This window comes from Schistocerca americana, chromosome 1 (assembly GCF_021461395.2).
Source record: "Schistocerca americana isolate TAMUIC-IGC-003095 chromosome 1, iqSchAmer2.1, whole genome shotgun sequence".
NCBI classification, from domain to species: Eukaryota; Metazoa; Arthropoda; class Insecta; order Orthoptera; family Acrididae; genus Schistocerca; species Schistocerca americana.
In genome coordinates, this window is record NC_060119.1 from 946,349,612 (window position 1) to 946,367,497 (window position 17,886).

A 17,886-nucleotide genomic window follows, 5' to 3' on the forward strand; every position below is an offset into this window, starting at 1 on the left:
ATCTGCGGATGACGATGGAGTGAAGACAGTACAAACAGAAAAAGTAAAGGCAGAAAGAGTAATATGGACAGCTATTGCTTGGAGTGGGGTGGTCAATGGGATGGGATGGTAATAGACATCGTCCCGAACGAGCAACATGACCCCACCATGAGCTGGAATACCGTCCACAGGAGTTAGGTCAGATCACTCTGAGGTATAGTGGGTAAAAGCAATATGGTCAGTTGGGCATAGCATCGTTTCCTGGAGACCAATGACGAGCGGACAGTGCAGGCGGAGGAGCAGTTGTAACTCCACCCGATTAGATCGAATACCTCTTATGTTCCCATGTAACAGAGCCATCGCAAATCAGAGAAAGGGGGAACAAAACAGGTGAAGAGCTGGTCACCTCGATGGCCGTGTAGGGCCAGGTTTTGAGGGAACATCGCTACAACCGTCGGCAGGTGGATCCTGTTCCATCGAGTCGTCGCCAGCTGCGGCCACATTCCTGGGTTGCGCAGGAGGGGCAGCATCGTCCGCCGACGACAGGCCAGCTGAGCGCCTGGCAGCAGAGCGTCCCGGCGAAACGGGGGATGGCCAGGAGCAGCGACTGTCGGATGGAGCATCAGACGAAACGCGCCGGGGTGGAGAGGGGGATAAAGACTTCATCTTTGAGGCCTTCTTGGAAGACCGATGAGTCACAGGGATGGTGGGCTGTGTGGGCTGGACCCGAAGAAAGTCCTCACGCTCTGGGTCCTTTTTTGAACGTCAGATCTCAGAAGCCGGGGCCCGTAAAGTTTCCCCGATGGACACCTGAGAAGAGGATCGCTTCTCAGGCGGCGGAGGGGGCGGAGGAGGGGGGGGGGGGGGCGGATGGGATGAGAAGGTGGAGGGGGGCAGGATAGGGGTGAGGATATTGCGGAAGGAGTGGACTCAACTGAAGCAAATGATGTTGTCAACATCACGGATGGAGGCGGTTTTATTTCTTCCTGGCCTCAGAATAAGACAGACGACCCAAGGTTTTCAATTCTTTTATCTTCTTCTCCTTCTGATATGCGGGGCAGTCTAAAGATCTAGGCGAGTGAAGGCCAGGACAATTGACGCACCGAGGTGGTGGGGTGCATGTATGTCCCTCACGAAGAGGACGTCCACAATCACTACAAAGGAGCTCAGCTACACACCGTGACGACATGTGCCCGAAGCGCAAACATCGAAAGCATCACATAGGAGGTGGGACGTAAGGTCGCATGTCGCATCGGTAGCACATCCCTTTACCTTCTCCGGGAGAACATCCACCTCGAAGGCGAGGATAAAGGCCCCAGTGCCAACGCGACAATCTTTGGGGCCGCACTGGACCCGCCGGACGAAATGCTCGCCACGGCGCTCCAGGTTGGCCCTGAGCTCCTCATCATATTGCAGCAGGAGGTCCCGATGGAATATAATCCCCTGAGTCCTATTGAGCGCCAGATATGGGACAATGGACACTGTGATGTCCCCTAGTCGGTCGCATGCCTGGAGCACCGGCGACTTTGTAGCGGAGGTGGTCTTTATGAGAATTGACCCCGAATGCATTTTACCAAGAGCCTCGATTTCTCTGAAGATATTCTTGATATGCTGTACAAAGAACATGGTCTTGGAGGAGGCAAACGTCCCCCCATCGGTCCGAGAACAGACTAAATAGTGGGGGAAGTATTTTGCCCAAAGCCGGCGGGCCTGTCCTTCCTCCCAAGGAGTGGCCAAGGGGGGAAAGGCAGAAGTACCAGAACCAGAGACAGAGACAGATACAGAACCTTTCCTCTTAGACGACGCGGCCGCAGAGCGACCTGATGCATGTTGACGTTTCATCTGCGAAACGTCCGACCCGATACCACCCACTCCGACCAGGGGCTCTCCCCATGGGCGGCACCCAGTCTCAGCATGGGCCACCTGGCAGGAGGACCGTTGTCAGGAGTCCTGATGCACCAGGTAGACGGGCATCTACTCCTTGGCTTACATGGGGAGGGTGCAGCAAAGGTATCGGCAGTACGATCCCTGTGTTGTCAGGGGGCTACAACCTAGAGGGTACATGACGACCCCACCACAATGGGCTGGCTACTGTGCTTGATTTTGGGTGCCATGGAAAGTCCATCTTGATCGTAGGTGCAGATGGGGATGCACTATGGGCGTAACTTGGGCAACCCATTAGGTGTTTAGGCCCAAATTGATGAACAGTGGGTGCAGTTACGACGCCATTACAATGATGAGTGCCAAGGTCTTAGTGCACTGAGGACCGGTTATACACCATGTAAGGTGTCCTTCCCAAAAGGCGCGTACTTCTGTAGAATTTTGAAAAATGAAGGTCAAACCCCAATGGGGACCATCACATTGAAGACTGAAATGGTTGAAACTCCTTTTAGTTGCCTCTTACAACAGGCAGGAATACCTCAGGGCTATTCTTACCCCGGACCAGCAGGGGGTACAGTGATCATCTGAGGGAACGGAAGAATGAGCAGGCTGAGGATCAAAGTCTGCAGCTTTGGCAGCAGCGTAAGCAGCCTTGTTGCTTGTCAGATCATGACTAACATCACAGAAGCTCCGTCAACAGTAAGCAAGTGGAAGCTTTCCTGGACTCATTGCACTAAGGGATGGATGGGGTACAGGCTCTGAATAGCACAGAGAATTGGAGCAAATACAGAGGGTTTGTGCTAGTAGTTATATTCTCAAGGAGGGTTTTATAATTTCACAAAATAACAAGATTTGAGTATCCAGAGTTCTTATTTAGCATGGATAACGATTTACTGGAAACTGCATCATCCATTCCACCTGTCAGAACACTGACCTTCCTATCTGCACCTTCCATTACAACCACAGCCTCTTTGAGAGGCATACTTGCAGTCTCCAGTTTCTTGATACTGTTAAGAAGACAGTCGAAGTACTTGCTATATACAAAACTGAACTCACTTTGGCTGTTGAATGCTGACAACAATTCACTTCCAGACACTGCAGAATCAGAAGAGGAGTTCTCCACCACTGACTTCACAGCTTCAAAGTGCTTACTGTGGGAAATCATGGCTTCCATCCACGTTACCCGTCTTGTTATCACTGACTCCAGAGGCAGAGGTATATCAGATATCTGCTTCCTGTAGCATTTCAAAAAAACCACCTATGTTGCTAATATCAGTGTACTTACTTCTGGGAATTTCTGTCTAACTGTCTGACACTCATTTCAACGTAAGGGCTGTACATGAAACATGCACTAAGGTTGGATGTAATACATCAAGCGATTTCCCCGCTTTCAACAGCTGCATCTATATACATTAATAGGAACACTTCTTTTATGCCACCTGCCGAAAGTAGCTCAATTCAACATGAATCAATCTAACAGTTGTTGAGCTACTTGTTGCCTCCAAAGGTTTACAATAAATTAAGTAAGGTTTATATGCAGTCTAAGAGTCCAACTTGCTCACAATTAGATTAGAAATGAAATGGCCTACATCATCAGTCATCTGGTCAGCAGAAATACATATACCTGATTTGCCAATGTCAGCCCTAAATTTCTCTCATATGACAACACAGTAAGAATCCAGGTAATTCTTCCAGACAGTGGTTTCGCCAGGAATGTTGCTGTTGTAGTATTTCTGTAAGAAATCTTTAAATTCAAGTACATGAAATTTGCTCTGGGGTATGTTCCTTGCAAGCAATATAAAAACATAGTTCTTTGTAAAATTCACTATCAGATGACGTCGGCTGTCCATGCAACTGTGCAAGTACTATTTGCTTCTTTGAAGGAACCCATTGTTTATTCCTAGTATGTAAATTGCTTCATAAATGATGTTCAATTTGATATTTCATCGTCCATCCTATATGTTTACCACAGGTCTGTCAGAGGACTATTTTACCATCAGTGGTTAAAACAATGTCAATAGAAATCCACATTTTCAGCTTTGACAACGAAGACGTAACCTGTGACATGGTTAACTTAAATGCAACTGACTGTCACACACTGAAGCGTTTGAGAACAAGGAAGTAAAGCATTTAAAATGATATAGTTGTCCACATCAAACTTGTGCAGTTTAGCTTTGAGTGTAACAAGATTGACAACAGTATGAGAAATGGAACAATGAAAGTAAGTTTTTCCCCCTTTCTTGCTACTTAACTAAAACATGTTGAACTTACTAAAATATGTAAAATTATGTAGTGCGAAATATGTATTATACCTCAATATGTACTTTACAACTTTCGTTGACATTTTAGTTTTTCTTATAACCACATTTAAAGCAACAACATATGTAATTACATAACATCCGGCAGAGCATTAGTTACCAATGATCAACATAAAGCAATTTGCATGCAAAACAGCAGACAAATACTCTGGACTGCTAGTGCCAAAGTGGAGAGGACTTTAGCATCCTTTGATGCTTTGCTAGAAGATAATGACAAGCTGAACATGAGTGAGCACTGATGAATGTATACCGAACACAACTGTATGTTGTTTGCTCGCGCTTGTCTACTACTGACACCGAGAGAATTCTGGTTCACTTATGCTCATTCGCTTGTGTTTGCTCCAGTGTAAACCAGACTTAAGTGAGCAATTTTTTAGTGATCTCTGCCATTCCTTTCCATTGCTTACTACATATTCCACTAGCATTTCATGGTAGCGAATGTAAAGGAACATGAAACAACCAGCATTTCATCACACAAATGCTTGCGAACACTGAGATTGTGCATTCACTACCAAATTATCTCTCACCATTAAAAAAAGCCAAGCACTAAAGGGGAACAATATTATAGACAGGTTTTGTTCCACTTATGAAATGTCACTTAGAAGAAGAGATTATAAATCAAGTGCTTCTGAACTTTTGCAGAAACGTCCAAGACACACTGGATAGTGATTGAACTCCTACAAACTAAACACGACTAAATTATCGCTCACACCTACTTACCATTAACATGATAGAATGCAGTCTGTGTTGATGCTCGTATGCTCAAAGTTAATCAGGCTTAAAATACCATTGCAGTAAAGACCACATTCCCAGTATTAAAAGTATGGAATGTAATACAGAACCGCCTCACAAATATGGTCAGGGTGCTAGCAATCTAAGTGTGGTCAAGAACTTACAGTTTATACCTGACAGACCTTATTCCAGGATAAATGGATAGTGTGTTAGCTATTTATGAGGTCCCACATTTATTTAAAAGTATACAGAACTATCTACTTAGTGACAACTTCACTTTGGACGGTGATGGTATTTCATTTGAAGGCATCCAGAAGGCATACGGCACTGATAAGAAGAACAATAAAAGCAAACAACATTAAAATGCGTTGACAGTTTTGCAACTAGATTCATTCCAGAAAATGAATATGAAAAATGTCAGTTCAGATGCTTAGCCACTTTGTTGCTGCAGCTGTCAGAACTTTTATATTACTGAAAACCAACTCAGCTTTATTAGTACACATTTATTATGCTACAACTGGTTTCGTTTCTTTGAACATCTTCAGGTCCTCAACTAGAACTAGTCAACCTGAAGATGTTCAAAGAAATGAAACTGGTCTTATCATAATAACTGTGTATTAACAAAGCTGAGATGGTTTACATCAATGATTAAAAAAATATTAATATAGCTGAGGTGGTTTCATTAATCATTACCATTAATGTCAGCTGTAGGATCAACATGATCAAGAACTTATATAACAGTTAAAGAATTAAGATTGATAGAGCAGAGAACACATGTAGTTTTATAGAATTTATGAACAATTTGTTTGACATTTTGAACCATCGAACAGAATTTGCCTCTAATTCATAGAGGTGTGCATTACCAGAAAACATGACATGGATAGGAGGGAAGCTGACAGTGCAATTGCAGAACTCTCTTAACTGATCAGAAAGCTTTCATGATGCAGTCTGCACTCAAACACTACCATGCAAGAAACTTTCATGAGCATTACTTTTCATCAATTTCACTATTTATTCCATATGTACTTGTAAGTAGTATTCCTTTAGAAGAAGTAAACTTAGGTTGTAGAATTATGGATGCTAATCTGCTTTCACTGATTGAAAACTCAAGAAAAAACAGCTAGGGAGAAACCGCACCAAACCAGAAACCACAGCAAACCTTCAGCAAGTTAGCTGTGGGATAAACACATTCAGAGTGCAGCATTCCATATGAGCCAACTTCTGCTAATCGACAACAAACCTGCCCTCTTACAGACACCTCGCAAAGAAACAGCATTGCCAATACCGTGACACATATAGGTCAATAAGAATTGTAGTGTCACCTGGGACACCTGCTGCCTGTCACAGAAACTGTTGCAGCTGCCTGTTTTGCCGTAAGGATTGGCAATCTGTATATTACATTATCTTGGGGCGAGACCCATGATGATTTTCAATTTGGAAAAATAATAATAAATTCAAGAAATATTTTACGTTAGATTTTATTTTCAAACAAGCCTTTTACTAACTTTTACATGAGCCGCAAATTTTATATTTATTTACACTGATGGGACTAAGTGGGCCATAATGTCAGCAGCACACTAGTTTCCCCTCTCAGTGACCTTAGGACTCAACTCCCAGCACTACTCAGGCCTTAACACACTGGAGCAGCAAGATACAACTGAAAAAAATTTATTTTTTTCATCTTCTTTGATTCCCTGAAAGCTCCACTGACCTCTCAGCAAATGTTTCCAGCAAACAAAGCAGTTCAATTTGAGATAATCTTCACACACTAAAAAGGCAAGAGAAGTAAACATTCTGATGGGTATCAGGCCATGTGAGAATTGAGGAAAATCTACCAAGCTGACACAGGAGCAAGGGATATTTACAAATTTACAACAAAATTAACTGTCCCCTTGAGAGCTACTACCTCACTGATGAGATGAGTTGTGCATCAGTGGGAGGAGGAATGATTGGAGGTATCAATTAAGGCTTGTGAGGCTAACAATTTTGCCTTGACGTACTTCCCTCCAATCACACAGATGGGAAAAGCTGACTGTGAAGCAACTGAGAATAGAGAATCGTTCTCCAACATGCAGGTAATTCTCCAGTGGGAGGACCCACCAGTGTGCAATGCTTGCGGCATACCAGTTTCAGTGCGACATTTTCTTTATTACATGTTACATTCCGACAAGAAGGCAGAAGGTTTTCTTGATGGAAATTCACCCACTGTTTTTAACAATAATGAGACAAAGGTGCAAAAAGACCAAGGTTGTGTGTGTTCTCCTGTGCCTTGCCCAAATTACTGAGCAGTTTTCTTAAAGTGTCCAAGAATGGCTGGTGCATACATTTCAGTCAGTGAGCAAACCAACAAAGGTTATCAGACAGTTTTATAATTTTGTCTGCATGTCCATGTTCTTTCAATAAGCATTTTTAACTGAAACTTGAATTTTTATTTATACAATTCTGACATACAACTTCTTATAACTTAACTTGGAAAACAAGTAAAAGTTGGTTAACTGTTAACCAATTTTTACTTTAGAGTAGTTGGCTCTTTCCCTGTTTTTTAATTAAGGGAAGCCTGCCGCATGTACCTGGGAAAAGCTTTAGCACTTAGCAACTAATCCTCATTTTATTTAGTACTTTATATCAGTCGTATATTACAGTTTTGTTATGGTGTGAGGAAATGGCATGAATGTGCATGTGGACAGGTATGCAGCTACCCTTTATTATTGTCCAGTTTAGTATATAGGTAACTGACGACGATGACAATGACGACAATGACGCCACCGCCACATAATTACTAGTTTCATAAACAAGCCAACACCTCTATAAATGTGTGAACTTCCACTCAATGCCTTATGACAATTTTCTGGGGTTACTCATCACTCAGGAAAGAAACATCAGTTCCTCGGAATCGAGCCAAGAAAATAATGTTTGGTGCAAAAATCACACCATCCCAAAATGTAATCAGTGATTTGGACAATTTCTATCAAAATGAAGCAAGGCATGGCGGCTATGTATACATCAAATATTTATTTTGTTGGCTTTCTTCATTTTGCTTTAGGGTGCAAAAAAACAACTGGGGTCATACGTGCCCAAGTCAAAACTATAGAACACTAAGACAGAGAGGAGATAAAAAATGACTGCACATCAGTCCCAAGTGACATTAGAGAAGACAGCTAAAAACAAGGATGTGGAGAAAGGGCTAAGAAAGACACCATACAGAAACAGAGGTCCAAAACTTAAAATTAAATGGCCTTCACGATATTGCTTTGGTGGATAAAAAGTAATACACGGTCAACAGTCTGTGCGTCATTTGTTAAAATGGCCGATAACTCAGACGGCAAACCCAAGCGGCAATGTAAATGGTTACAAAACGAGCATTCCATCAGGAAGTGGTGGACAGTTAAAACTCAGATGCAATATGTACAAAGTGGTGGGGGAGCACCACTTATCAAATGACGATGGCTAAAAAGGCAGTGCCCAATACAGAGCCTAGTTAAAATGACCTCCTCCCGGCGGGAGAGATGAGAAGAGGTCGTCCAAGTCCCTGGAACAGGCTTAATAAGCCGGAGCTTATTCCCGTGAAGGCGAGAGCCATTGGCGATGCCAAGGGTACACCACCTCCTGACAGATGGCAACACAGAGATCATCAGAGGGAATATAGGAACCAGTGGGCTGGCAGCAGGATCAGCAGCCTTGTTTTCTGGCAGACCTTCATGGCCAGGAACCCACATAACCATTGCAGTGGCTCCACCAAAAGACTGATCAAATGACAGTTTTCCTGGACCCGCTGCACTAAGGGATGGGCAGTGTACAGCGCACATAGACTATGAAGGGCACTGAGTGAGTATGAGCAGAGGACACAACTGAAAAGGCTGTGTCGTCCAATGTACTCCGTTGCCTGATACTGGGTGAAGAGGTCTGCTGTAAATACTGAGCAGTGTTCCGGAAGCCAATATTGAAAGACATGGGCGTCAATGACGACGGCACATCTTACCCCACGGTCAGTCCAAGAGCCATCAGTGTACACGAAGGTACTATCGCGAAGTTCCATGGGAAGGTCGTGAAACTGAAGGCGATAGAGCAAGGCTGGAGTAGTGTCCTTAGGAAGCAAAAGAAGGCCAAGGTGGGTTCACACCTACAGGGAAACTGCAGCTAACATGAAGTTAAGCCGCCGTAGCAAGTGCAAGGCAGACTCCAGGAGGTAACAAAGAAGAGGGACACACCCCATACTGGCAATGAAGAGACTCATCGAAGAAGGTGCCACAGGATGGGTGGCCACACATGGCAGACAAACAGCATGTGTACCTGCTGAGGAGAAAGTCACAGCAGTAGGACAGTGACAGTTCAACAGCTTCCGCATACAGACTCCCAACCGGGCTAGCGTAAAAGACACCAGTGGCCAAACGGATGCCATGATGGTGGATAGTATTGAGACGGCGTAAGAGGGAGGGAGGGAGGGACATGCAGACGCATAAACAAAGCTGCCATAGTCAAGTTTCAAATGGACAAGGGACCGGTACAAGACTCCGCTCAGTGAGACAGGTCCTGGAGAACTGGAATAGATGGCAAACTCATATTTTTAAATAAATAAAAAAAAAGGGGGGGCGGGGCCGAAGATGTCCAGCAGGAGACAGTCCATTATAAGGTTAATGACAACAGCAAAGAGGACAATGCTCCAGACGGAACCCTGAGACACACCGTTTTCCTGGGTAAAGGTGTCCAACAAGGCAGAACCCACACGCACCTTGAAAAGTCAGTCTTCTAAAAATTCCTGAAGGAAGTAGGGCAGGCGGCCACAGAAGCCCCACAGAGTATAGAGGATACCAGTTCTCCAGCAGGTGTTGTAAGCCTTCTCCAAATCAAAAACCATGGCCACAGTCTGGGATTTCTGCAGAAAACCATTCATGACATGGGTGGACAAGGCAATGAGATGGTCAATTGCAGAACGTCTCACTCAAAATCCACACTGTGCATTCGTTAGTAAATCGAGCAACTCAAGCCACCATACCAGCCAGACAAGGATCATACATTCCATCACCTTGCAAATGCAGCTGGTGAGAGAGATGGGGTGGTAGCTAGACGGAAGGTTTGTGTCCTCACCGGGTTTAGGTATTGTTATGATGATGGCTTCACACCAAGTCCGGGAAATGTGCCCTCTGCCCAGACGCAGTTGTATGTGTTAAGCAGAAAGTGCTTGCCCGCAAGAGAAAGGTGTTGTAACATCTGAATGTTGATGGCATCTGGCCCTGGTCCAGAGGATCGGGATGAACTGAGAGCATGATCTAGCTCCCTCATTATAAAGACGGCATTGTAGCACTCACAGTTCTGTGAAGAGAACCGTATCACCCGAACCTCCTCCGCTTGTTTCGATGGAGGGAGGCAGGGTGACAGTTGGAAGAGCTCGCAACTTCAGCAAGATAGCAGCCCAAGGTGTTGGAGATAGCAATAGGGTCCATGATAACATCGTCCGCTACTGTCAGGCCGGAAATTGGCAAATAGATCTTGATCCCACAGAGCTGTCAGAAGTTGGCCCACACAACAGAAGAGGGAGTGGAACTATTAGAGAACAAGTGAATGAAATCCAGTTAGCTTTTTGGCTATCACACAGAATGCGACTAAACTGTGCATGCATTTGTTCTCGAGGAATGCAGTTTCCTATCGCAGCATGATGGTTAAAAATGCGGAGAGCATGTCTCCGTGCGCAAACTGCATCGCGGCACGCCTCAGTCCACCAAGGGACTGGGACACGGCGTGGCAAAGAGGAAGTGTGAGGAATGGAACATTCCGCAGCAGTAAGGATAATGTTTGTGAGATATTCCACCTAGTCATCACAACTGGGGAAATCATGTTCATCAAAGATTGATAGGGAGGAGTAAAGCCTCCAGCCGGCCTTAGTAAGCTGTCATTTTGGTGTGCATGCAGGGAGGTAGGAGTCAGCAAACGGTTAGCACATGGGAAACGGTCACTCGAGTAGACATCACAAAGAATGGACCACTCCAGATGATGGGCAAGTTGGGCAGTGCAGAAGGCAAGGTCCAAATGGGAATAGGTGTCCGAGGAGTCAGAAAGGAAAGTGGGTGCTCCAGTGTTAAGGGAGAAAAGGTTAAGTTGGTTATGAAGCTCAGCCAAGAGGGCACCTCTCTGGCAGGTCCTGGGAGAACCCCAAAGGGGATGATGGGCATTAAAGTCACCGAGTAGCAGGAATGGGGGAGGTAGCTGCCCAATAAGCTGAAGGAAATCTGACTGGGTGACATCAAATGGCGGAGGGACATAAATGGTACAGAGGAAAAAAGTCAGGTTGGGAAAGAAAAGGCGAACTGCAACAGCTTGAAGATGGGTAGACTATGAATGTCATCCTGTATGAGCAGCATGACGCCCCCATGAGATGGGATGCTGACCTCTGAAAGAAGGTCAAAACAAACTGGGAAGAAATGTGAAGGCTTAAAGCGGTCGTGAGGGCACAATTTTGTTTCCTGAAGGCAGAGTACAAGGGGACGCTGCAATGCTAAAAGTAGCTGTAAATCCTCTTTGTGGGACTGAAGGGCACGAAACATTCCATTGGAGGCGAGTCATGATGAGGAAGAGATGTATGGGTGTCACCTCAGCGGATGCCAAGTGAAGTGTCACTATCACAGGCCAAAGAAGCAAGGGGATCCTGCTCCATGGGATCCACAGAAACATCAGCTTGCTTGTGCAGTCAGTCTGTGGAGTCTGATGCTGAAAAACGGTTGGTAGTGTGCACTGGCGACATGGATGCTGGCCGAGCTAAGGTATCATATGGCGATACTGTAGAAGAGCATCTTAAGAGTAGGTGAAGGAGAAGACGTTTGCCTTTGGTGGACTTCAAGCCATACTGGTTAGACGAAGACTCTGGTATTGATTGGCTGGAGGGGCGTAGGAAGTCTTCACAGGAGTACTCCTTATGTTCTTTCTAGCCTCCAGTTGTGTAGCTGGTGGCTTCGCCCCTTGAGGTGACAATTTGATGGCTTGCTGCACAGATGAATGGGGGATGGCGATGCTACCTTGACACTGGGCGATCTAACAACCTCAGAGCTGAACTGGAGGATGCATGTCTGCATGGCCAGGTGCTTCGTGGAGTGAGGGGTAACAAGAACAAAACTATAAATACCAGATGGGAGAACGCCGAGTTTGTGATTAGCCAATAATTTGCGAACGACTGAGTTAAGGCACTTTTTCCTTTACCCAGATCTCTTTGACAGCCCGCTCATTAAGATACATGGGGCATTCCCAAGAGGAGATGGCATGGCTACCATTGCAGTTGATACTGTGGGGAGAAGGAGGTGGGAAATCGCCCTCAGGCACATGCCTACCACAGGTTACACATTTGGCTGGGTGTCAACAAGACGTTCTATTGTGGTTGAAACGATGACACTGGTAGCACCGCATCAGATTTGGAATGTACGGCCGAACTGTGATATTTTCATAGCCTGCTTTGATCTTGGACGGAAGCACCACTCTATCAAAGGTGGGAAAAAGAGTGCAGGTGGGCACTAAGGAGAAATATACCTTTTTCATTAGCCAGTGGATGGCAATGACACCCTGATCAGAGAGGTAAGACTGGATTTCAGCCTCGGTTAGACTGTCGAGCAGCCTATTATAAATAACACCACAGGAAGAATTCAAAGTTTTATGGGCCTCAACACGAACAAGGTAGCCGTGGAGAAGCGAGGCTGCAAGCAGTTGTGCTTGAAAATCAGAAGTAGTCTCCAAAAGCAAAGCACCATTCTGTAAACGAGAGGATTTCACAGGGCCAGCAACTGCATCAACACCTTTCTGAATAATAAACAGATTTACTGTGGCTAAGGACTGACCATCTTCAGTACGCGAGACCACCAGGAACCGTGGTGCAGCAGGAAGGGTCTTTGAATCATTAGCCTCATTACGTTTATGTCTCATAGACACCAATTGTGAAGTTTATTAACTCACTGCGAGACAATCCCACACGATTGCCAGCGTCTCCAATGGTGCACTCCTTCCAACTGGGGGCCTCCTTCACAAGGGAGTGCACCCACATTAAGAGATTGTTCACACCTCAGGTCACACCTCCCAAACACCTGACGGAGCGACCAACTGACAATTTTGGAAGTTTGCAGCTCAGGTGATCCCCTCTCCCTGGGCCAGCCTGTACTGGTGGCACATGCAAACCCTACCTGTCAACCCAGGGCTAGGAATTATGCATTACCCAGTCACCTGTTACCATCAGATGCTTGGGCTGGCCTTCAGAAGTGCACAGGAAGGAAGACGAAAACTAGGAACCTCAAACGCTGAAGCAGAGGAACGAGATGAGAAGGGAAACAAAGAAGGGAAAAGGGAGTAAAAACAAACAATGGTGAGACTGTTCTTCCTTCATTGACAAACAATACAGAACATTCCCGGTAACAACCAAGACATGTTCCCCAAGGGAGGGGAAAAAGAATATCAAGAGGATAGACATGCAGCACGGAAGGGAAAAAAATGCTACAAAGGCTGGGGCCCCGTGGTAGCCAAGCACGAACCCACCAAAGAGTGGCAAGCCCCCTGGGGGGGCGATTTGTTTGTGAATATGGCCCCATGTCGTCTGTACAATACTAAATAGCACAGCTGCTTAAATTTAATAATATCTAACATAACTCTGTTAATTACCTGTGAAAACAGGTTTAACAACAAAGTAATAAAATTCTGCTGTGATACAATGTTTGCTACCAGCATTTCATTCTAATATTACTCTATGAAATAGACTTCATCCAGCAGTATTTGCTGAGATTAATTTTAAAATTTGCTTTCTTGCCTGTTAGACATTTTGTGTTATAAAACAAATTATCAATTATTTTTGTGGCTGTATGTTTAAATGTTTTATGAGCCACTGCATGCTTTTGAATAACGAATACCACTTTTTTCTTTGTAGTGATTATTGATATTGTGATTCTTCCTTTCTTCTCTTTATTCCTAAGTTATATGTTAGGTCAAAAAATTTTACGGAGATTCATGGAGGGGGTTGCAAAGGGTTCAATTTTGAGTCTACTCCAATTCCTCTTATGTTAAGTACCTTCCAGTCAACTTAGATGCAGCATAGTTTATTCATCTTGCAGGTGACGTAATTTAATGGAACAGCAAGAGAAAAAAAGTCAATAACAATTTCCCAAAATTAAGAAGTGTTTATTAACTCTCCCTTACTTTCAAAAACATATATTATATTCAGTTCTCTACAAACAAATAAAATAATACTGTAATGTAACACGTGGTCCACAGCCAATGAATTGGGTAGAATGGTCCAAATTTTTAAGAATATGTACTTACAAAAATAATGTCTGCAAGGAGCAGGGTGAGCTTCTGAAACAGCTTAGTTCAATGGCTAGTCTAAGAATTTTAATTTTTCTGTTTACTGTAGAGAACTGGATACAATGTGTCAAATGATTATGGACCATTAAATTAAGAAACACAATTACATAATGAAGTGATAGGTTATGCCACTCACCGTGTACTCCATTTATTGCAAATACTCTCTTTCATTACAATTCAACAATAATACAAGCTTAATGTTAAAGTAGTGTGTATACAAGAAGGGATGAATACTTTGCGGCAGCACCAGTAAATGCACTGTCTCTGTCCCACAGCACAAGCTTCTATCATTTCCTATCCTAGTAACTGGCGAGACTGGGTAAGTATTTCACTGGGCCATTGTTTCTGCTTCTGACTCTCCCTAATAAAATTTATATGCGCTGAAAACTCTGGCACTTCTGAAAACAACAGTTATTGTGTTTGCTTTAAACCACCCACAATGAACCCTGCATGGCTAATCTCACCATAGGCCCTACCTAAATTAACACAAAAGTCACACCAAATGCTGTATGCACATCCCGAAGTGCTCGCTACAAGCTGATGCACCTGAATGATGCTATTAATCAGGAGCGTCACATGGTCTGCTCCTTGCCACTGTGCATCACTCCACCTGCAGCCTTCTTATGCGCACACCACTGTAATACATACATGAACACTTCCCAAAATAAAAGTTCATTATTTTCTTTTTAATAATGATTGCCAAACAATACCTTTTGGTATGACACCTGGATCCATGAAGGTTGCCAGCGTGAAATTGGTAATTACAAACAGTGTAATAACTCCTTGGTATGCAGGAACCCATGGAAATTGGAACAGGTAATACTTTTGGCACCTGGAAAACCAGAATAAAAGAAAATTACATCAAATAAATCCTCCCAATTTGCACAAGACAATAATTGTGATTAAACAGCCACAAACCCAATAAAATCATACATTTGCACATAAACAATTACTTCACAAATTAAGTAATTTAACGTGTCCTGTGTCACAGATTTGAAAGTTATTTTGTGGTAGTAAGAAAAGGCTATCTGAATCACGCTCTATATGACCTACATAACATAAGTGCATATACCAAATTTAATACAAAAAATAAGAATTCAATAAGCAGTAGAAATAACCACCAGAGTTTGAGATATTCACATTCCGTGATCATTTGTACAAATAATTGCAATCAAGTGGAACGAGTCAGTTTACATTCATATTACATGTTAATATGTAAATGTGGCTACATGATGACCATTTACAAGACCTTTTTAATTTTTAAACACAGGTGTGAATTAGTAATTCCTACTCACCATACATTACAAATTTCAGTTTTCGAAATTAACATTGCTGTCTGTCAGACTTTTATATTGTTAGGTAAGTGGTCAAAAACAAAATACTGGTGGCAGTACTGTACACCCTCTTCATGCTAAAGAAAACCTTAATGTTGAATAATATGTCATTTTTTCTTCTGCTGTTTTAATTGTGTACAACATTGTTTTCAACTATAATTGGTTATTTACAATGAACTTCATAAGGAAATAAATATACTGAAGCAGTAGTGAAAATGACTGACTCCCTACACAGATGTCTACATGACGATCATAGGTGAGCATCTGTGTTTTAGAGCTATGAAAACTGACTTTCTTAAATAACAGCCGCCCCAAAACACTGCTCCTATGACATTACTGAATGAAAATTTATAAAGTATGTTAACTTACTAATTTGCCTCTCCCCAAGATTTTCATTTATTTGAAGAGCAAATATGGCTGAACTAAGATGTTTTATGAGTCAGTTATCTGCAAGAACATTTCGACCACCTACCCAACAGCTGGTATGTCCACCTTTGGCACAAATAACAGCAGTGATGCGGCATGGCATGGCATGGAATCAATGAGGCTTTGGTAGGTCACGGGAGAGAGTTGGCAGCACATCCGCACACACAAGTCACCTAACTTGCACAAATTTCCAGCAAGTGGCAAGTTGTGGGGCCAACACATCAACTGGAACTCAGCATTGTGTTCCTCAAACCACTCCATCACACACTTTTTGAAAAACGCCACTGCCATCAGGAAACACATTCGTTGTGAAGGGGTGTACGCAGTCTGCTACCCACGCACAATTCTACCTGGCCATCATGATGCCTTGCAAGAACTCCAATGGATCCACAGACGCCCATGTGAATGTTCCCTAGAGCACAATGGAGTCGCCGCCAGCTTTTCTCCATCTTGCAGTATGGGTGTCAAGGAGCTGTTCCCCTGGAAGCCAATGGTTTCGTACCTTCCATGGCATGATGAAGAAGATATCGGGATTCATTAGACCAAGCAATACTCTGACACTGCACCTGCATTCAGTGCCAACAGTCACATGTCTATTTCACTCACAATTGCCAATGTCACAGTGTCGGCATGGGCACATGCATGGGTCGTCAGATGCAGAAGCCCATTGTTAGGATTGTTTGGTGCACTGTGTGTTCAGGCACACTTGTACTCTGCCCAGCATTAAAGTCTGATGTTAGTTCCACCTGCTCCTACAACTTTCGACATCTGTAATGAGGGGTGCTTGCCCAACGCTTTGACGTCTGGATATGGTTTCACCTTCATTTTACAACGTGTTGAAGACACGCACCACAACACTACTCAAATAATCGACAAGTCACACAGTTTCCGAAACGCTAATGGCGAGCCTCCAGGCCATCATGTGAAATCCACCGCTGTCGGACTCAGATCATGCACCTTCCCTACTCTACTCCCAGAAAGTATGCTCACTGATATTACATGCACAATGCTTGTGTCTGAGTATCAGTTATTCTTCACTGGCTGATGCCGTTTTCGTCTGGACGGGTCTGTATTGATAAACAGGTATACGGTTATAATGTTCTGACTGATCAGTGTATATCTTATAATGATGATTCATACCTTGAGATACAAGAGAACAAAAGAGGTTGCATATATGGAAGGATTATGGTGTACAATACACAGTATACATCACAAAATTACTAAAAGCCAAACAAACACAAATGAAAATCAGAAGGGCAAATGGGGAAGCTATTCCTACACATACTCTTTTGCATGTCGTGCAATCACTAGGGGAATGTTTTGAACAAGACATCCACTCAATGAACAGAAATGTTATCTTCACTATTTATACTTCCTTAGCTTTTACAGGAAATTCCTTTGTGGTATCGATTCAATTTGATTCCAAAGTATAAAATTTAATTTAGTAACTGTAACTAATAAATCACAAACTTTTTTCATATTAAATTACGAAATCCTATGCTGATTCACTGTGCACTGTGACGTACTTTTCTTCAAGAACTTCATTTCTTTTCGTACAATGCACTGTTTGAATGAATGTACACCACACAACTTTCTACATTACATGCCTATCTAATAGTTTACCCTTTATCTATGTATTCATCTCCCTGCAATACTATAAAATAACTGCTGCAGAATTAAATCCTTTGTTATGCTATGCCATACACTGCAGCAATCATGTTAAGCTGTGTACATTATTATGCAAATCAAAATATAAATTAGCATTCCACTTACTATTAACAGTACACTTACAGATGCATAGAAGTAAAAGAAAACTAAAAAAATATGTGAACAGATGATTACAATTTAAGGTCTCATTGTTGACAAAGTCATTAAGATGGAGCCCAAGTTCT

General features: G+C 43.3%; 1 protein-coding gene across 3 annotated transcripts in view; it reads right to left on the minus strand.

Annotated features, from left to right (window-relative positions):
* LOC124615620 (palmitoyltransferase ZDHHC8) overlaps positions 1-17,886 on the minus strand; it is a 252,669-nt gene that overhangs the window by 183,452 nt on the left and 51,331 nt on the right. For all 3 annotated transcript variants that reach the window (XM_047143637.1, XM_047143629.1, XM_047143645.1), the window contains one exon: positions 14,945-15,066. In XM_047143637.1, coding sequence (XP_046999593.1) covers positions 14,945-15,066 — 122 coding nt within the window. The remainder of the gene's footprint in view (positions 1-14,944; positions 15,067-17,886) is intronic.